This window comes from Oncorhynchus nerka, linkage group LG9a, assembly GCF_034236695.1.
Source record: "Oncorhynchus nerka isolate Pitt River linkage group LG9a, Oner_Uvic_2.0, whole genome shotgun sequence".
NCBI lineage: Eukaryota > Metazoa > Chordata > Actinopteri > Salmoniformes > Salmonidae > Oncorhynchus > Oncorhynchus nerka.
Genome location: NC_088404.1, coordinates 10,140,646 through 10,162,943, shown reverse-complemented (window position 1 = coordinate 10,162,943; position 22,298 = coordinate 10,140,646). Strand labels below are relative to the sequence as shown.

The 22,298-nt window shown below is 42.3% G+C and overlaps 1 protein-coding gene across 1 annotated transcript in view; it reads right to left on the bottom strand.

Moving 5' to 3' along the window:
• LOC115126107 (cGMP-inhibited 3',5'-cyclic phosphodiesterase 3A-like) overlaps window positions 1–18,752 on the bottom strand; it is a 248,870-nt gene extending 230,118 nt beyond the window's left edge. Inside the window, exon 1 of the mRNA XM_065022295.1 lies at window positions 17,662–18,752. Within this exon, the coding sequence (XP_064878367.1) occupies window positions 17,662–18,657 (996 nt within the window). The 5' untranslated portion in view covers window positions 18,658–18,752. The remainder of the gene's footprint in view (window positions 1–17,661) is intronic.
• Between the last annotated feature and the right edge of the window lie 3,546 nt (window positions 18,753–22,298).

Here is a 22,298-nt window from a genome sequence, read left to right as displayed (position 1 = left end):
GTGTTCAAATTCATGTTGTCACTACTGTGTTCAAAATCATGTTGTCACTACTGTGTTCAAAATCATGTTGTCACTACTGTGTTCAAATTCATGTTGTCACTACTGTGTTCAAAATCATGTTGTCACTACTGTGTTCAAAATCATGTTGTTACTACTGTGTTCAAATTCATGTTGTCACTACTGTGTTCAAAATCATGTTGTCACTACTGTGTTCAAAATCATGTTGTTACTACTGTGTTCAAATTCATGTTGTCACTACTGTGTTCAAAATCATGTTGTCACTACTGTGTTCAAAATCATGTTGTTACTACTGTGTTCAAATTCATGTTGTCACTACTGTGTTCAAAATCATGTTGTTACTACTGTGTTCAAAATCATGTTGTCACTACTGTGTTCAAAATCATGTTGTTACTACTGTGTTCAAATTCATGTTGTTACTACTGTGTTCAAATTCATGTTGCCACTACTGTGTTCAAATTCATGTTGTTACTACTGTGTTCAAATTCATGTTGTTACTACTGTGTTCAAAATCATGTTGGTACTACTGTGTTCAAAATCATGTTGGTACTACTGTGTTCAAAATCATGTTGTTACTACTGTGTTCAAATGCATGTTGTTACTACTGTGTTCAAATTCATGTTGTCACTACTGTGTTCAAATTCATGTTGTTACTACTGTGTTCAAATTCATGTTGTTACTACTGTGTTCAAATTCATGTTGTTACTACTGTGTTCAAATTCATGTTGTTACTACTGTGTTCAAATTCATGTTGTCACTACTGTGTTCAAATTCATGTTGTTACTACTGTGTTCAAATTCATGTTGTTACTACTGTGTTCAAATACATGTTGTTACTACTATGTTCAAAATCATGTTGGTACTACTGTGTTCAAAATCATGTTGTTACTACTGTGTTCAAATGCATGTTGTTACTACTGTGTTCAAATTCATGTTGTTACTACTGTGTTCAAATTCATGTTGTTACTACTGTGTTCAAATTCATGTTGTTACTACTGTGTTCAAATTCATGTTGTTACTACTGTGTTCAAATGCATGTTGTTACTACTGTGTTCAAATTCATGTTGTTACTACTGTGTTCAAATGCATGTTGTTACTACTGTGTTCAAATTCATGTTGTTACTACTGTGTTCAAATTCATGTTGTTACTACTGTGTTCAAATTCATGTTGTTACTACTGTGTTTAAAATCATGTTGTTACTACTGTGTTCAAATTCATGTTGTTACTACTGTGTTCAAATGCATGTTGTTACTACTGTGTTCAAATTCATGTTGTTACTACTGTGTTCAAAATCATGTTGTTACTACTGTGTTCAAATTCATGTTGTTACTACTGTGTTCAAATGCATGTTGTTACTACTGTGTTCAAATTCATGTTGTTACTACTGTGTTCAAATTCATGTTGTCACTACTGTGTTCAAAATCATGTTGTTACTACTGTGTTCAAATGCATGTTGTTACTACTGTGTTCAAATTCATGTTGTTACTACTGTGTTCAAATTCATGTTGTCACTACTGTGTTCAAAATCATGTTGTTACTACTGTGTTCAAATTCATGTTGTTACTACTGTGTTCAAAATCATGTTGTTACTACTGTGTTCAAATTCATGTTGTTACTACTGTGTTCAAATGCATGTTGTTACTACTGTGTTCAAATGCATGTTGTTACTACTGTGTTCAAATTCATGTTGTTACTACTGTGTTCAAATGCATGTTGTTACTACTGTGTTCAAATTCATGTTGTTAATACTGTGTTCAAATTCATGTTGTTACTACTGTGTTCAAATTCATGTTGTTACTACTGTGTTCAAAATCATGTTGTTACTACTGTGTTCAAATTCATGTTGTTACTACTGTGTTCAAATGCATGTTGTTACTACTGTGTTCAAATTCATGTTGTTACTACTGTGTTCAAAATCATGTTGTTACTACTGTGTTCAAATTCATGTTGTTACTACTGTGTTCAAATGCATGTTGTTACTACTGTGTTCAAATTCATGTTGTTACTACTGTGTTCAAATTCATGTTGTCACTACTGTGTTCAAAATCATGTTGTTACTACTGTGTTCAAATGCATGTTGTTACTACTGTGTTCAAATTCATGTTGTTACTACTGTGTTCAAATTCATGTTGTCACTACTGTGTTCAAAATCATGTTGTTACTACTGTGTTCAAATTCATGTTGTTACTACTGTGTTCAAATTCATGTTGGTACTACTGTGTTCAAATTCATGTTGTTACTACTGTGTTCAAATTCATGTTGTTACTACTGTGTTCAAATGCATGTTGTTACTACTGTGTTCAAATTCATGTTGTTACTACTGTGTTCAAATTCATGTTGTTACTACTGTGTTCAAATTCATGTTGTTACTACTGTGTTCAAATTCATGTTGTTACTACTGTGTTCAAATTCATGTTGTTACTACTGTGTTCAAATTCATGTTGTCACTACTGTGTTCAAATTCATGTTGTTACTACTGTGTTCAAATTCATGTTGTTACTACTGTGTTCAAATACATGTTGTTACTACTGTGTTCAAAATCATGTTGGTACTACTGTGTTCAAAATCATGTTGTTACTACTGTGTTCAAATGCATGTTGTTACTACTGTGTTCAAATTCATGTTGTTACTACTGTGTTCAAATTCATGTTGTTACTACTGTGTTCAAATTCATGTTGTTACTACTGTGTTCAAATTCATGTTGTTACTACTGTGTTCAAATGCATGTTGTTACTACTGTGTTCAAATTCATGTTGTTACTACTGTGTTCAAATGCATGTTGTTACTACTGTGTTCAAATTCATGTTGTTACTACTGTGTTCAAATTCATGTTGTTACTACTGTGTTCAAATTCATGTTGTTACTACTGTGTTTAAAATCATGTTGTTACTACTGTGTTCAAATTCATGTTGTTACTACTGTGTTCAAATGCATGTTGTTACTACTGTGTTCAAATTCATGTTGTTACTACTGTGTTCAAAATCATGTTGTTACTACTGTGTTCAAATTCATGTTGTTACTACTGTGTTCAAATGCATGTTGTTACTACTGTGTTCAAATTCATGTTGTTACTACTGTGTTCAAATTCATGTTGTCACTACTGTGTTCAAAATCATGTCGTTACTACTGTGTTCAAATGCATGTTGTTACTACTGTGTTCAAATTCATGTTGTTACTACTGTGTTCAAATTCATGTTGTCACTACTGTGTTCAAAATCATGTTGGTACTACTGTGTTCAAATGCATGTTGTTACTACTGTGTTCAAATTCATGTTGTTACTACTGTGTTCAAATTCATGTTGTTACTACTGTGTTCAAATTCATGTTGTTACTACTGTGTTCAAATGCATGTTGTTACTACTGTGTTCAAATTCATGTTGTTACTACTGTGTTCAAAATCATGTTGTTACTACTGTGTTCAAATTCATGTTGTTACTACTGTGTTCAAATGCATGTTGTTACTACTGTGTTCAAATTCATGTTGTTACTACTGTGTTCAAATGCATGTTGTTACTACTGTGTTCAAATTCATGTTGTTACTACTGTGTTCAAATTCATGTTGTTACTACTGTGTTCAAATTCATGTTGTTACTACTGTGTTTAAAATCATGTTGTTACTACTGTGTTCAAATTCATGTTGTTACTACTGTGTTCAAATGCATGTTGTTACTACTGTGTTCAAATTCATGTTGTTACTACTGTGTTCAAAATCATGTTGTTACTACTGTGTTCAAATTCATGTTGTTACTACTGTGTTCAAATGCATGTTGTTACTACTGTGTTCAAATTCATGTTGTTACTACTGTGTTCAAATTCATGTTGTCACTACTGTGTTCAAAATCATGTCGTTACTACTGTGTTCAAATGCATGTTGTTACTACTGTGTTCAAATTCATGTTGTTACTACTGTGTTCAAATTCATGTTGTCACTACTGTGTTCAAAATCATGTTGGTACTACTGTGTTCAAATGCATGTTGTTACTACTGTGTTCAAATTCATGTTGTTACTACTGTGTTCAAATTCATGTTGTTACTACTGTGTTCAAATTCATGTTGTTACTACTGTGTTCAAATTCATGTTGTTACTACTGTGTTCAAATACATGTTGTTACTACTGTGAACAGAGAAAGTGAAATATTCCTCAAAATTAAAAAAGACCCAAACCCGAAAATAATAACAACTATGCAAGGCTAAAACACTTTCCTACAAATTCAATACTGCTGCAGTGCTTGTTGTAGCGATGAGTGGAAATAGGAAGAATGCGCATTTTATGGGTTATAAAAGTGTTGAATACAAAGTGTTGACAGTGCGGAGTAAGAACTTAAACATGAACAAGGCCGAGTTTGTACCTTCGGACACATGATATGGTTAGAAATGGCAACAGTTGCCCTTCCCGGCGCGCAGGGCAGCTGAATCGGGGGCACCTACCAACAACAGCCCAAGATGAGAAAAAAAATCAAAATAGGAACACAAAGCTTTATTGTTGGGGTTTTTACCAGAAATGTTTAACGATTGACTAGGAATGCCTTGGACGTCGACCAGTCGATCATCATCGACCGGTTTGTGACAACTGCTCTAGAAAGTTGAATCAAGTTCAATTCCATGCTTCTCTCTGTGGGCTGATATGTCTGCCTGCCAGTCCAGGGGGAGCTACACAGCGGTCTGTGGGGCTACTGCATGCCTGCAGCTTCCAGAGAACACTGTTGCATGTACAGGAATTTGACTCAGTGGAACAGTGCTGCGACAGCTACAGAGTTAATAAAGACAGACAATAGACAAAAAAATATGGACAAAATATATAGACCCAGAATTTACACCATCCACATACAGCATGTAAACTATGAGAACTGAAGCTTAGAGAAACAATTAAGATAAACATTTTAACAGGATGATGTGCACTGGGGGAAATACACAACATGACCAAAAGTATGTGGACACCTGCTCGTCTAAACATCTCATTCCAAAATCATGGACATTAATATGGAGTTGGTCCTTCCTTTGCTGCTATAACAGCCTCCACTCTTCTGGGAAGGCTTCCCACTAGATGTTGGAACATTGCTGTGCGGATGTAGCAGTATAACTTTACACTGTCCCCTCGCCCATACCCGGGCGCGAACCAGGGACCCTCTGCCCACATCAACAACAGTCACCCACGAAGCATCGTTACCCATCGCTCCACAAAAGCCGCGGCCCTTGCAGAGCAAGGGGAACCACTACTTCAAGGTCTCAGAGCAAGTGACGTCACCGATTGAAACGCTATTTAGCGCGCACCACCGCTAACTAGCTAGCAGTTTCACATCCGTTACACGGACTTGCTTTCATTCAGCCACAAGAGCATGAGTGAGGTCGAGCACTGATGTTGAGCGATTAGGCCTGGCTCACAGTCGGTGTTTCAATTCATCCCAAAGGTGTTAGATGGGGTTGAGGTCAGGGCTCTGTGCAGGCCAGTCAAATTCTTCCACACCAATCTCGACAAACCATTTCTGGATGGACATCGCTGTAGCACAGGGGCATTGTCATGCTGAAACATGAAAGGGCCTTCCCCAAACTGTTGCCACAAAGTTAGAAGTACAGAATCGTCTAGAATGCCTCTCGTTCCAGTTCTCTGCTGCCTGTGACTGGAACGAATTGCAAAAATCGCTGAAGTTGGAGACTTTTATCTCCCTCACCAACTTCAAACATCTGCTATCTGAGCAGCTAACCGATCGCTGCAGCTGTACATAGTCTATCGGTAAATAGCCCACCCATTTTTACCTACCTCATCCCCATACTGTTCATTTATCACTCCAGTGTTAATCTGCAAAATTGTAATTATTCGCCTACCTCCTCATGCCTTTTGCACACAATGTATATAGACTCCCCTTTTTTTCTACTGTGTTATTGACTTGTTAATTGTTTACTCCATGTGTAACTCTGTGTTGTCTGTTCACACTGCTATGCTTTATCTTGGCCAGGTCGCAGTTGCAAATGAGAACTTGTTCTCAACTAGCCTACCTGGTTAAATAAAGGTGAAATAAAAAAATAAAATAAAACATTGTATGCTGTAGTGTTAAGATTTCCCTTAACTGGAACAAAGGGGCTTAGCCGAAAACCATGAAAAACAGACCCAAACCATTAATCCTCCTCCACCAAACATTACAGTTGGCACTATGCACATGGGCAGGTAGAGTTCTTCTGGCATCCGTCAAAGCCAGATTCGTCCCTCGGACAACCAGATGGTGAAGCATGAGTCATCACTCCAGAGAATGCGTTTCCACTACTCCAGAGTCCAATCGTGGCGAGCCTTACACCACTCCAGCCGACACTTGGCATTGCGCATGGTGATCTTAGCCTTGTCTGCGGCTGCTCGGCCATGGAAACCAATTTCATGAAGCTCCTGGCGAACAGTGAGTGTTGCATCCGAGGTCAGACGATTTTTACGCTTCAGCACTCGGCAGTGCCATTCTGTGAGCTTGTGTGACCTACCACTTCACGACTGAGCCGTTGTTGCTCCTAGACATTGTGAATTCACAGTAACAGCACGTACAGTTGACCGGGGCAGCTTTAGCAGGCAAGAAATGTGACGAAAATGTCTTGTTGGAAAGGTGTCATCCTGTGATGGTGCCACGTTGAAAGTCAGTGAGCTCTTCAGTACCAGCCATTCTACTGCCAATGTTTGTCTATGGAGATTGCATGGCTGTGTGCTTACACACCTGTCAGCAATGGGTGTGGCTGAAATAGTCTATTGATGAATAGTGTAGGCTGCATAGTCTATGGATGAATAGTGTAGGCTGCATAGTCTATTGATGAATAGTGTAGGCTGCATAGTCTATGGATGAATAGTGTAGGCTGCATAGTCTATTGATGAATAGTGTAGGGTCTATAGTTTATTGACGAATAGTGTAGGGTCTATAGTTTATTGATGAATAGTGTAGGGTCTATAGTTTATTGATGAATAGTGTAGGGTCTATAGTTTATTGATGAATAGTGTAAGCTGCATAGTCTATTGATGAATAGTGTAGGGTCTATAGTTTATTGATGATTAGTGTAGGGTCTATAGTCTATTGATGAATAGTGTAGGGTCTATAGTTTATTGATGAATAGTGTAGGGTCTATAGTTTATTGATGAATAGTGTAGGGTCTATAGTTTATTGATGAATAGTGTAGGGTCTATAGTTTATTGATGAATAGTGTAGGGTCTATAGTTTATTGATGAATAGTGTAGGGTCTATAGTTTATTGATGAATAGTGTAAGCTGCATAGTCTATTGATGAATAGTGTAGGGTCTATAGTTTATTGATGAATAGTGTAGGGTCTATAGTTTATTGATGAATAGTGTAGGGTCTATAGTTTATTGATGAATAGTGTAGGGTCTATAGTTTATTGATGAATAGTGTAGGGTCTATAGTTTATTGATGAATAGTGTAGGGTCTATAGTTTATTGATGATTAGTGTAGGGTCTATAGTTTATTGATGATTAGTGTAGGGTCTATAGTTTATTGATGAATAGTGTAGGGTCTATAGTTTATTGATGAATAGTGTAGGGTCTATAGTTTATTGATTATTAGTGTAGGGTCTATAGTTTATTGATTATTAGTGTAGGGTCTATAGTTTATTGATTATTAGTGTAGGCTGCATAGTGCGTGGATGAACAGAGCGAAGTGCAAAGTCTATGAGTGGGAAGATCAACTGTGGACCAGGTGGCCAGTTTGGTGAGGGCTACGGCGCGGAGGGAAAAACCTTGTTCAGGTGGTCGGAGGATTTGGTCGTGATTGACTCTTATAATCTTCTCCTCTCCAGTGAATATTGTCATCCATTACCTTCCTTAGCTGACGGTGAGGAATCACTGAGTGGAATGGAGGAAGACGAAACCTCAAAGTTACCTGTATTATTTTGCAAAAGCTTCCGCACGCGACCACAAGCACTGGAAGAATCAAATCAAATCAAATCAAATGTATTTATATAGCCCTTCCTACATCAGCTGATATCTGTCACGCCCTGGTCTAAGTATTTTGTGTTTATCTTTATGTATTGGGTCAGGCCAGGGTGTGGCATGGAGTTTTTGTATTGTGGTGTGTTTTGTCTGGGGGTTTTGGTGTGTATGTTAGTGGGATTGTAGCTTAGTAGGGTGTTCTAGGAAAGTCTATGGCTGTCTGGAGTGGTTCTCAATCAGAGGCAGGTGGTTATCGTTGTCTCTGATTGGGAACCATATTTAGGCAGCCATATTCTTTGGTTGGATTGTGGGTGATTGTCCTTGGTGTCCTTGTTCCTGTCTTGGTTAGGTTACATCAGTATAGGCTGTTTCGGTTTTCATTACGTTTATTGTTTTTGTAGTAATTGTATTTAGATTCGTGTTACGTTTGTTTATTTAAACATGGATCGTAATATACACGCTGCATTTTGGTCCGACTCTCCTTCACCATTAGAAAACCGTTACAGAATCACCCACCACCAACGGACCAAGCAGCGTGTCAACAGGCAGGAGCAGCCCAAAGAGGAGATACGGAATAAGGATTTCTGGACATGGGAGGAAATCCTCAACGGGAGAGGACCCTGGGCTAAACCAGGGGAGTGTAGCTGCCCAAAGGTGCAGCAGGAGAAGAGGCAACAGGAGCAGCAGGAGAAGAGGCAACAGGAGCAGCAGGAGAAGAGACAACAGGAGCAGCAGGAGAAGAGGCAACAGGAGCAGCAGGAGAAGAGGCAACAGGAGCAGCAGGAGAAGAGGCAACAGGAGCAGCAGGAGAAGAGGCAACAGGAGCAGCAGGAGAAGAGACAACAGGAGCAGCAGGAGAAGAGGCAACAGGAGCAGCAGGAGAAGAGGCAACAGGAGCAGCAGGAGAAGAGGCAACAGGAGCAGCAGGAGAAGAGGCAACAGGAGCAGCCCAAAGAGGAGCACAGTATGGAATATACTTCTTGGGAGGAGATAGACCGGTGGGCGGTCGACCCAGGGAATGTGCCGGAGCCCGCCTGGGATTCGATGGAACAGTGCGCGGAAGGTTATCGGAGAATGGAGTTGGCGAAAGCTGAGAGGCGCAGATATGAGGAGGCAGCACGGCGACGCGGACGTAAGCCTGAGAATCGGCCCCAAAAATTTCTTGGGGGGAGGCTCAGGGAGAGTGAGTCAGGAGTCAGACCTGAGCCAACATTCCCTGTTTATCGTGAGGAGCCAAGGAGGAGACCAAAACCAGAGTTAATGGGGAAATTGGAGGAGAGAGAAATGAGGGAGTTGCTGTGTTAGTGCTTTTTGCATGGAATTCGACCGACGGAACGTGTCGGGGATTTGATGGCACCTGGGTTAGCGCTCCATACTCGTCCTGAGGTGCGTGTTAGTCGGCTGGTGAAGTTGGTGCCAGCCTCACGCACCAGGCCTCCTGTGCACATCCCTAGCCTACACGTCCTGTGCCAACACTGCTCTCAAGATCTCCAGTAAGCCTTCACGGTCTAGCCCATCCTGTGCCACCTCCACACTCTAGTCCTCCGGTAGCAGCTCCCCGCACCAGGCTTCCTGTGCGTGTCCTCGATCCGGTACCACCAGTTCCAGCACCACGCACCAGGCTTTCAGTGCGCCTCGCCTGTTCAGCGCAGCCAGCGCTTTTCTCCTCTCCTGCGCTGCTGGAGTCTCCCGCCTGTTTAGCGCAGCCGGAGCCTGTCTCCTCTCCTGCGCTGCCGGAGCCTCCCGCCTGTTCAGCGCAGCCAGAGCCTGTCTCCTCTCCTGCGCTGCCGGAGTCTCCCGCCTGTTTAGCGCAGCCGGAGCCTGTCTCCTCTCCTGCGCTGCCGGAGCCTCCCGCCTGTTCAGCGCAGCCAGAGCCTGTCTCCTCTCCTGCGATGCCGGAATCTCCCGCTTGTTCAGCGCAGCCAGAGCCTGTCTCCTCTCCTGCGCTGCCGGAGTCTCCCGCCTGTTTAGCGCAGCCAGAGCCTGTCTCCTCTCCTGCGCTGCCGGAGTCTCCCGCCTGTTTAGCGCGGCCAGAGCCTGTCTCCTCTCCTGCGCTGCCGGAGTCTTCCGCCTGTTTAGCGCTGTCGGAGCCTTTCTCTTCCCCTGCGCTGCCGGAGTCTCCAGTCTGCCCAGCGCCGCCAGTCTGCCCAGCGCCGCCAGTCTGGTCAGCGCCACCAGTCTGCCCAGCACCGCCAGTCTGCCCAGCGCCGCCAGTCTGCCCAGCGCCGCCAGTCTGCCCAGCGTCGCCAGTCTGCCCAGCACCGTCAGTCAGCCAGACTCTTCCAGATCTGCCTGTCAGCCAGACTCTTCCAGATCTGCCAGTCAGCCAGACTCTTCCAGATCTACCAGTCAACCAGACTCTTCCAGATCTGCCAGTCAGCCAGACTCTTCCAGATCTGCCAGTCAGCCAGACTCTTCCAGATCTGCCAGTCAACCAGACTCTTCCAGATCTGCCAGTCAACCAGACTCTTCCAGATCTGCCAGTCAGCCAGACTCTTCCAGATCTGCCAGTCAGCCAGACTCTTCCAGATCTGCCAGTCAACCAGACTCTTCCAGATCTGCCAGTCAGCCAGACTCTTCCAGATCTGCCAGTCAGCCAGACTCTTCCGGATCTGCCAGTCAGTCAGGATCTGCCAGTCAGCCAGGATCTGCCAGAAGTGCCAGTCGGCCAGGATCTGCCAGTAGCACCAGTCAGCCAGGATCTGCCAGTCAGCCAGGATCTGCTGAGACCACCAGCCAGCCAGGATCTGGTAGATATATCTACCTGCCTGAGCTTCCTCTCACTCCTGAGCTTTCTCTCACTCCCGAGCTTTCTCTCACTCCCGAGCTTTCTCTCACTCCCGAGCTTTCTCTCACTCCCGAGCTTCCCCTCAGTCCCGAGCTTCCCCTCAGTCCCGAGCTGTCTCAGTCCCGAGCTGTCCTTCAGTCCCGATCTGCTCCTCAGTCCAGTGGGGTTCTGGGTGAGGACTACTAGGCCATGGTCGGCGGTGAGGGTGGACTATCCAGGGACGCGAGGAAGAGGGACTAAGACATTAACTGAGTGGGGTCCACGTCCCGCGCCGGAACCGCCACCATGGACAGACGCCCACCCGGACCCTCCCTATTGTGTTGAGGTGCGTTCGGGAGTCCGCACCTTAGGGGGGGGGGGGTTCTGTCACGCCCTGGTCTAAGTATTTTGTGTTTATCTTTATGTATTGGGTCAGGCCAGGGTGTGGCATGGAGTTTTTGTATTGTGGTGTGTTTTGTCTGGGGGTTTTGGTGTGTATGTTAGTGGGATTGTAGCTTAGTAGGGTGTTCTAGGAAAGTCTATGGCTGTCTGGAGTGGTTCTCAATCAGAGGCAGGTGGTTATCGTTGTCTCTGATTGGGAACCATATTTAGGCAGCCATATTCTTTGGTTGGATTGTGGGTGATTGTCCTTAGTGTCTTGATGTCCTTGTTCCTGTCTTGGTTAGGTTACATCAGTATAGGCTGTTTCGGTTTTCATTTACGTTTATTGTTTTTGTAGTAATTGTATTTAGATTCGTGTTACGTTTGTTTATTTAAACATGGATCGTAATATACACGCTGCATTTTGGTCCGACTCTCCTTCACCATTCGAAAACCGTTACAATATCTCAAAGTGCTGTACAGAAACCCAGCCTATAAACCCCAAACAGCAAGCAAAGCAGGTGTAAAAACATTTTGTGAAACATTACATATTAGAAGTCTATTTATAAGATTATAATAAAGGTTCATATAAAATAACAAGTTCTACATCATTATACAGTATGTATGTGAACGCTTGCTTTCTCTTTGACAGTTATTTAACGTCTTCCTTTCAGAAAACACTGGACGTTAAATGACTGAATTAGTCATCCAACCTTCCTACAAGCAGATCTTAGTTTGTATATAATCCTGTCAGTGTAGGCCTACAACATAATTCAAACCCGTCTAAATCCATTTTCTGCCTCGTCGCTCATCATACAAAAACAAAACATCCCCTCGCCGGCCACATTCCTCTTGGAGGAATATTCTGGAAATGTCTGGCTGTTTCCATTTTAAAAGATGAGACACACGAAAACACTCGTATTGTACCCAACCAGTCAAGCAGATCAAATGGGCACATATTTTCATAACGTAGAAGGATCATTTTAATTCACTTATCATAAGCAATACGATGTGTTCACAATAAGCTGATAATAAGGTGATTATAATGTAATAAGCTGACAATTTTACACTAATAAGGTAATAATAAAGTAATAATAAGGTGATGATAATGTAATAATATGGTAATAATATGGTGATAAAAAGGTGATAAAAAGGTGATAAAAAGGTGATAATAAGGTGATAATATGGTGATGATACGGTGATAATATGGTGATAATATGGTGATAGTATGGTGATAGTATGATACTAATAAGGTGATAGTATGGTACTAATAAGGTGATAATATGGTGATAATATGGTGATAGTATGGTAATAATATGGTGATAATAAGGTAATAATAAGGTAATAGTAAGGTGATAAGTGATAATACGACACTAATAGGGTACTAATAAGGTGATAATATGGTGATAATAAGGTGATAATATGGTGATAATAAGGTGATAATAAGGTGATAATATGGTGATAATAAGGTGATAATAAGGTGATAATAAGGTGATAATATAGTAATAATAAGGTGATAATGTGATAATATGGTGATAATATGGTGATAATAAGGTGATAATAAGGTGATAATATGGTGATAATATGGTGATAATAAGGTGATAATAAGGTGATAATATAGTAATAATAAGGTGATAATGTGATAATAAGGTGATAATAAGGTGATAATAAGGTGATAATGTGATAATATGGTGATAATATGGTGATAATAAGGTGATAATAAGGCAATAATACTGTAAGGCGATGATTAGGTAATAATAATGGCATAATATTGTAATTAAAAGGTAATAATAGCTCAAATTATATGAATTACACCCTATTAGCAACACAGTTCTGCTCAGGAGAAGGAGAAAAGAAATGGGTCGACTCACTGGGACCGCAAAGCAGAACCAACAAGCAAACTCTCCATCTGTAGCCAACCAACCTGGAGAGGAGAGGTTAGCCTGTATTTCAAGTGGCTGACTGGCCATACATGGCCTATACCGCCACAGCAGCCTGACATGTCCCTAACCTTGTCCCTCTTCACTGCTCCTGACCCAGGTCACGATGACACTCTTTGATACGAAAATGAGTGCATCTGACATGGCACCCTACTTCCTATAATAGTGCACTAATTTTGACAAGGGGAAACTATATAGGGAATAGGGTGCCATGGGCCCTGGTAATTAGTGCACTATCATACATAGGGAATAGGGTGCCATGGGCCCTGGTTATTTAGTGCACTACATAGGGAATAGGGTGCCATGAGCCCTGGTAATAGTGCACTACATAGGGAATAGGGTGCCATGGGCCCTGGTAATTAGTGCACTACCATACATAGGGAATAGGGTGCCATGGGCCCTGGTTATTTAGAGCACTACATAGGGAATAGGGTGCCATGAGCCCTGGTAATAGTGCACTACATAGGGAATAGGGTGCCATGGGCCCTGGTAATTAGTGCACTACATTGGGTATAGGGTGCAATGTGTTTATCATTGAGAAGCTCCGCATGTTCATTCGGGTCCTGTAAATCCAGACCAAAGTAGAACCCCCTCTAACCCATGTGTGTGTGTGTGTGTGTGTGTGTGTGTGTGTGTGTGTGTGTGTGTGTGCGTGCGTGTGCGTCAGACAGGTGTTTTTTCTTAAGCCTTTGACTAGAATTAAATGTAATGATCTATGCAGCATTGCATACAAGGATAGGCCACTGCATTCCACATTTTAATAAAACAACAGTTTTATGACAGTTTTTATAAATGTGCCCCATAAAAAGATGCACTGGTAGCCGAAACGCGTTTCACACTTGTAGCTTGTTAAAAAATGTTTTCTTACATGGACTAATGATAACACCCTATATCAGCAAGATGCAGGCAAGAGTGTGCATCTACGGTGCATTCGGAAAATATTCAGACCCCTTGACTTTTTCCACATTTTGTTACATTACAGCCTTATTCTAAAATGTATTACAATGTTTGATTTTACTCATCAATCTACACACAATACCCTATAAGGACAAAATGAAAACAGGTTTTTAGAAATTTTAGCAAATTTATAAAAACAACTAAAACAGAAATACCTTATTTATATAAGTATTCAGACCCTTTGCTATGAGACGCGAAATTGAGCTCAGGTGCATCCTGTTTCCATTTATCATCCTTGAGATGTGTCTACAACTTGATTGGAGTCCACCTATGGTAAATTCAATTGATTGGACATGATTTGAAAAGGCACATACCTGTCTATATAAGGTCTCACAGCATGTCAGAGCAATAACCAAGCCATGAGGTCGAAGGAATTGTTCGTAGAGCTCAGAGACAGGATTGTGTCGTGGCACAGATCTGCAGCATTGAAGGTCCCCAAGAGCACAGTGGCCTCCTTCATTCTTAACTGGAGGATGTTTAGAACCACCAACACTCTTCCTAGAGCTGGCCCGGGGGAGAAGGGCCTTGGTCAGGGAGATGACCAAGAACCCGATGGTCACTCTGACAGAGCTCCAGAGTTCCTCTGTGGAGATGGGAGAACCTTCCAGATGGACAAACTTCTCTGCAGCACTCCACCAATCAGAGCTTTATGGTAGTGGCCAGCTGGAAGCCGCTCCTCAGTAAAAGGCCCATGACAGCCCACTTGGAGTTTGCCAAAAGGCACCTAAAGGACTCTCAGACCATGAGAAACAAGATTCTCTAGTCTGATGAAACCAAGATCGAACTCTTTGGCCTGAATGTCAAGCGTCACTTCTGGAGGAAACCTGGCACCATCCCTACGGTGAAGCATGGTGGTGGCAGCATCATGCTGTGGGGATGTTTTCAGTGGCAGGGACTGGGAGGCTAGTCCGGATTGAGGGAAAGTTGAACGGAGAACAGTACAGAGATCTCCTTGATGAAAACCTGCTCCAGAGTGCTCAGGACCTCAGACTGGGGCGAAGGTTCACCTTCCAACAGGACAACAACCCTAAGCCCACAGCCAAGTCAACGAAGGAGTGGCTTAGGGACAGGTCTCTGAATGTCCTTGATTGGCCCAGCCAGAGCCCGGACTTGAACCCGATCTAACATCTCTGGAGAGATCTGAAAATAGCTGTGCAGCAATGCTCCCCATCCAACCTGACAGAGCTTGAGAGGATCTGCTGATAATATTGGGAGAAACTCCCCAAATACAGGTGTACCAAGCTTGTAGCGTCATACACAAGAAGACTTGAGGCTGTAATCGCTGGCAAAAGTGCTTCAACAAAGTACTGAGTAAAGGGTCTTAATACTTACGGAAAATTGATATTTCAATATATACCGGTTTTTGTTTTGTCATTATGGGGTATTGTGTGTCGATTGATGAGGGGAAAATACAACTTAATCCATTTTAGAATAAGGCTGTAATGTAAAAACCAAAGGTTGAAAAAGTCTAAATGTCTGAATACTTTCTGAATGCACTGTACATTGTAAACTTTCATTCATAGGCTATAGGTTGTACTGTAGCAACTTCATGACAGGTTTAGGGAAATTTGAGAATCATTCATGTAATGTAATAGGCTAAACCTATCGATGATACAATGAACTGTGTGATTGGAATATGAATGACAGTCACCCGATATGCGCTAATAGAAATAAGGCCATGCTTCTGAAAACATGTAATCGTCCTTAAACCGCACTGACCGCCACTGATTTTTAACCAATGCAAAATGGAGTTGAAATAGTGGAATTAAATTGGCTAAATGAGCAGGAGTAGGCTACAAGGATCAACCAACAGGTAGGCAGTTGTTTCGTATGAATGAAGTTGTTGTAGACATTGGACGGAGAGCGCAGCAGAACAGCCTCAATTAGCCTTGCTACTGTAGCACGCTAGCTTCTTTACAACGAGTTGATGCAAAGGGGTCGCTGTGAATCATCCAGGTGGATGCTACACATTGGTGGTGAATGAGGTCAGTTTCCACCTACTATGTAAAACTTTCAGTACGTCCGTTGGTAGAAAAGCGCTATTTAAATCCAATTAATTATTATTATTAAGTCAGGCACTACCAGATGGTAAGATAGATAACCTATGGCAACAACAAGTTTGTCTAATTAGCGGGAGACGGTTTGGCACATAGACCGTAACAGACATCGTCCTCTGCTCTCTTACCCCCCTCCACAAACCCTTCTGATAAAACCAGCAGAGCGCAGTGCACCGGTTCTCTCTGGAGTCGCAAGAGCAAGTCTCCATTGAAGTTAAGTTTCGACAACAACAACAACAACAACATTATTTTAATAATACAACACATGTACTTCGACTACCCCGAAATCCGAAAAAGTACACTGATATTATATTCGAATACTGATAGAATTTCAAATGCCCATCCCCTAAGAATACATGAAACACCTCAATTCTGACATTAAGTCGAAGTGGATAATATTGGTTTCATTAACAATACCATACGTCTGTAAATGATTTATGGTTTTGTCTTAAATGAATTATAAGGTGCCATCAGGACATATTTAGTGATGAGATGAACCAATAACATCCACATCTTACCTATAGCTACTTCCATTAAAATTAAAATAGAATTGCACATTTGATAGACTACTCAGAGCTAGAGAGAAAGAGAGAGAAAGAGAGAGAGAGAGAACTCCAAGTTAATCATGATATATTCTATTGTACTTAGAGCATTCAATAACTGCATGTCACTGAAACAAATATCGGAGGAAAAATCACACTGGAAAATAAAAACTGAGGAAATTACATAGAAAGGTACCAATTTATGAGAAATGTACCAATTTATGAGTGAAAATACATTTTAAAAACTTCAAATTTTCAAATTCGATTTCAAATTCCGACCATTATTGGAGTATAATCTCTGATGAAGCACTATGTAGGACATCAATCAAAATGTTCCAAATATACTGTACTACGGGGATATGGCCAAGTTCAATTACACAACAGCAGACACTTGATAGATCCAAGAGAATATTATATCCACTGTTAGTTAAGAGTTCTGTTATTATTGAATGTTATGATGGAGGAATATGACTAGCAAGCTCTCTTCAGAATAATAGCAGTCCAGATATCTATCTCAAAGCAAACATAATCAAAACGCACCGGGGGGAAAAAAAAATACAAAAATAAACCATAAAATGTATCATCAAAGTGACTAATAACAAGCAAAGAAGAAGCACTGATCTTTTCAAAGTATAATTTCAATAGAAAAATTACAAAGTGATAATAACAGTATGAAGTATTATTTTATATTAATCATAATAGTATTATTATTATTATCACTCTATTCCTTACGATTACGCTCCTCGTTGCTGATAACGTCAATAGTAGGCCTGTCATACAGGCATACATATAATACAGCGATAATTAATGATAGACTCAGCAACACTTTGCAATAAACTAATGCTATTCAATAATAATAATAATAATAATAATAGGCTACATCATATTGTTTCTATTATAATGTTTTTGTTGTTGTTATTATTATTCCATTATCTTGAATACACGTTTGGAGACAACCCTAATCCAACCAACGCCTGAGGAAGAGCCCAAAATGAGCCACAGACAAACCAGCCATACAGTCCGCCAAGTCCAACGGGACTCCGGTACAGTATATTAAGACAGACAGAAGAAGAAAAGAGCTCCTTACCTGGTCCCTCTGAATGCATGGCAGCGAGGTCCTCCTGTGTGACTTGCTGTTGGACTGACTGTGTGCCATGTCTGTGGAGATCACAGAACTGGACCTCCTTCGCCTTTTAAACACAGGGGTCTCGTCCCCTTCCCTCGCCCCAGTCACAGAGGGGGTACAGCCCTCCCTGGGTATCCCTTGGTTCGGAAGTAGACTATCAGCATACCTCGCCAGTAGGATGCCCAACACTCCCACCAGGTACGCCACGTAAGGTCTCCAAGTGGCCCGGACTTTGTGCAACGAGATGAGCGAGATAGTCCGAACGACGCTTACGAACACTATGACCGAGATGCCGTGCTTGAGCCGCGCTACCATGAGTGTGCCGGTTGCCAGGCAGGCGAGCACGACCGCGGCCGCTGACGTGCTGAAGGAAAACGGCTGTTGTTCATCCGTCCAAGTCCCGCCGTGCACGAGAGCCCACGCCGCTGTCTCTCCCAGGTGGCAAAGAGTGAGGAGGAAAAGGGCGGTTTGGATAAGCACTCCGCAGCGGATCAAATACAAACCCACCCAAAAGAAGGCACATACGAGGGTAAATACAGGCGAGATCAGATGCCAGAGAGTTAGCAACAACTCCCCTGCGTAGCCTGACACGAAATGAACAGGAGAGCTGGAGTGCAGCCTGCTGTTACTGTTACCACTGCTACTGAGCTCAGTCCTCCAGTCGGCTAATTTAACCACCAGAGCGAGAAAAACAGACAGTGAGCCCACACATACTACACGCCGGAGTCTTTGGGAACTCCATATCTTGAATACGAGCCTCACCATGCACGACCCATATGAGCAATCACCATCTCGATCTCGACTGTCGGGCTGTGGCTGGATGAAACTTGTTTTCACATAACCATTGCGCTCCGGTGCCCTGGAGGTTTTGTCGCGAACGCTGGTGCTGTTACTGCTACTGTTCCGTAGATGTGTTACACCACTGCTACTGTCAGATTCTACTACTGGCATTGCCATCACTCATATAGCAGTATTAAGGAAGTATGCCTATGAAGCAGTATAAAAGCTACCTCTAGACCAGAGGGGCTATCCGGTAATGGGACATGGCATGAGTTATTACCGATGCGTTATTGACAGAACGAACTAAGAACCCTGACACAATCATCCATTTAAAACAAGAATAGATCGCCAATATAATTAACGGCTACATAGGTCGGCTATTATTTCACCACACGGTCATAAAAAAACGAGTCTCCATTATACGCATGGTGACAGGGCTACACTGTCCGGATTGGTTTTTTCCTCTATCTGTGTTTCTTATTCAGATACAGTAATGCAAATAATGAAATACACCCCCAAAATAGACGCAATGTACTGAGGCAGGAGGCTTCAGTCACAGACCAACTCAGGACATATTGCAGGGAGAGCAGATCTAGGACATGTCTTTCATTCTTCGCATCACATCATCATCATCAACACAGACGTCCCGCGCTGCGCGCTACTGCCCTCCTTTTGTGATGCTCTGTCTCTCACACAGTCACACTTATTTGATGTTTTTTTTCTTATCTTCTCTCGACTTTCCTTATTAATATTTCCAGGAGTTGTCTTTTCAAAACACAAATATATTTCGAGGTGTAGCTTTTAACGACGCCACACGAGCTCTGGTTATAAATTGAATACTTATCCGTTCATTTTTTAGAGAAACCGAATTATTCCACACGCACACCACCCGCTGCCTCCGAGAATTCCGGTGTTAATTGCGGTGGTAATGTGCATCGGTCTTTTAGGTCGTTGTAAATGTCAGCCATCAACTCTGAAAATGTCCGTGCGTGAGAGGGTGTGAGTGTTCTCGTGCCTCAAGCTCTTTCACCCGAGTAGAGTAGAAGGGTAGCTAGGGAGGATGAGGAGTAAGGGATGCAAGCGAAGTGCAACCCCCAAAATCATTCACTACCAAACCTTCACGGTATAGGATTAGGCGCTGTCCCTGCTAGAAAAGCAGGAAAATTATTGCATCAACATTCGCATCACCCCAGCAGTTTTTTCCCCCTCTCATATCTTCTCAGTGCATGAATTAATAATGTGTTTGCATTTGCGAAGTGTTTAGTAACATTTTGATGAAGGCCATGCATACATTTGGTTGAAACATCAATTAAATTATATGAATGGTTAATTATTCAATTACCAACCTTTAAAGTGTTACTAACAATGGGTGGTGTGTGTGTGTGTGTCTGTGTGTGTGCGTGCATGTGTGTGTTTGTTTGTTTGTATATGTGTGTGTGTGTGTCTGTGTGTGTGCGTGCGTGCCTGTGTGTGTTTGTTTGTTTGTATATGTGTGTGTGTGTGTGTGTGTGTGTTTGTTTGTTTGTATATGTGTGTGTGTGTGTGTGTGTGTGCGTGTGTGTGCATGTTTGTATATGTGTGTGTGTGGGGGGGGGGGTTGTCATCAATATTTCAGGAGACATCTCTGAAATGTACTTACAGTATGTGTCTCTGCATGTACATTCTGTGCTCACCTAAACACAACAGGGAGAGATATGAGAGGGAGAGTGAGAGCAAATGAGAGAGGAGGTACAGGAGGAGGTCAGGGCCTGTGTTGTTCAGGGATCTGTCAGTCGATCATCTCACAGTGTTCACGGCTCTGCCTACAAACAAAACAGACAACACAGTGGATCTGACATGAACTACAGGCTACACCATGAATGGACTGTGTGTGGTGTCTTCTTCTTCTTGTAACCAAAGGTGAGCTGAGCTCCTGAGATGAAGGGGATAGAGGCTGACTTTAACCAGGGGATCAGTGCTATAATGCTGTAAAGCAGTTTGCTTGTGCAACCTTGCCGTTGGTGAGCTGGTATGTTCTTCTTCTTCTCCTGTTGGTGAGTTGGTATGTTCTTCTTCTTCTTCACCTGTTGGTGAGCTGGTATGTTCTTCTTCTTCTCCTGTTGGTGAGCTGGTATGTTCTTCTTCTTCTCCTGTTGGTGAGCTGGTATGTTTTTCTTCACCTATTGGTGAGCTGGTATGTTCTTCTTCACCTGTTGGTGAGCTGGTATGTTCTTCTTCTTCACCTGTTGGTGAGCTGGTATGTTCTTCTTCTTCTCCTGTTGGTGAGCTGGTATGTTCTTCTTCTTCTCCTGTTGGTGAGCTGGTATGTTCTTCTTCTCCTGTTGGTGAGCTGGTATGTTCTTCTTCTTCTCCTGTTGGTGAGCTGGTATGTTCTTCTTCTCCTGTTGGTGAGCTGGTATGTTCTTTTTCTTCTCCTGTTGGTGAGCTGGTATGTTCTTCTTCTTTTTCAACTGTTGGTGAGCTGGTATGTTCTTCTTCTTCACCTGTTGGTGAGCTGGTATGTTCTTCTTCTTCACCTGTTGGTGAGCTGGTATGTTCTTCTTCTTCACCTGTTGGTGAGCTGGTATGTTCTTCTTTTTCTCCTGTTGGTGAGCTGGTATGTTCTTCTTCTTCACCTGTTGGTGAGCTGGTATGTTCTTCTTATTCTCCTGTTGGTGAGCTGGTATGTTCTTCTTCTTCATCTGTTGGTGAGCTGGTATGTTCTTCTTCTTCACCTGTTGGTGAGCTGGTATGTTCTTCTTCTTCTCCTGTTGGTGAGCTGGTATGTTCTTCTTCTTCTCCTGTTGGTGAGCTGGTATGTTCTTCTTCTTCTCCTGTTGGTGAGCTGGTATGTTTTTCTTCTTCACCTGTTGGTGAGCTGGTATGTTCTTCTTCACCTGTTGTTGAGCTGGTATGTTCTTCTTCACCTGTTGTTGAGCTGGTATGTTCTTCTTCTCCTGTTGGTGAGCTGGTATGTTCTTCTTCTTCTCCTGTTGGTGAGCTGGTATGTTCTTCTTCTTCTCCTGTTGGTGAGCTGTTATGTTCTTCTTCTTCTTCTGTTGGTGAGCTGGTATGTTCTTTTTCTTCTCCTGTTGGTGAGCTGGTATGTTCTTCTTCTTTTTCAACTGTTGGTGAGCTGGTATGTTCTTCTTCTTCTCCTGTTGGTGAGCTGGTATGTTCTTCTTCTTCACCTGTTGGTGAGCTGGTATGTTCTTCTTCGTCACCTGTTGGTGAGTTGGTATGTTCTTCTTCTTCTTCACCTGTTGGTGAGCTGGTATGTTCTTCTTCTTCTCCTGTTGGTGAGCTGGTATGTTCTTCTTCTCCTGTTGGTGAGCTGGTATGTTCTTCTTCTTCTCCTGTTGGTGACCTGGTATGTTCTTCTTCTTCACCTGTTGGTGAGCTGGTATGTTCTTCTTCTTCACCTGTTGGTGAGCTGGTATGTTCTTCTTCTTCTCCTGTTGGTGAGCTGGTATGTTCTTCTTCTCCTGTTGGTGAGCTGGTATGTTCTTTTTCTTCTCCTGTTGGTGAGCTGGTATGTTCTTCTTCTTTTTCAACTGTTGGTGAGCTGGTATGTTCTTCTTCTTCTCCTGTTGGTGACCTGGTATGTTCTTCTTCTTCACTTGTTGGTGAGCTGGTATGTTCTTCTTCTTCACCTGTTGGTGAGCTGGTATGTTCTTCTTCTTCTCCTGTTGGTGAGCTGGTATGTTCTTCTTCTTCTCCTGTTGGTGAGCTGGTATGTTCTTCTTCTTCTCCTGTTGGTGAGCTGGTATGTTTTTCTTCTTCACCTGTTGGTGAGCTGGTATGTTCTTCTTCACCTGTTGGTGAGCTGGTATGTTCTT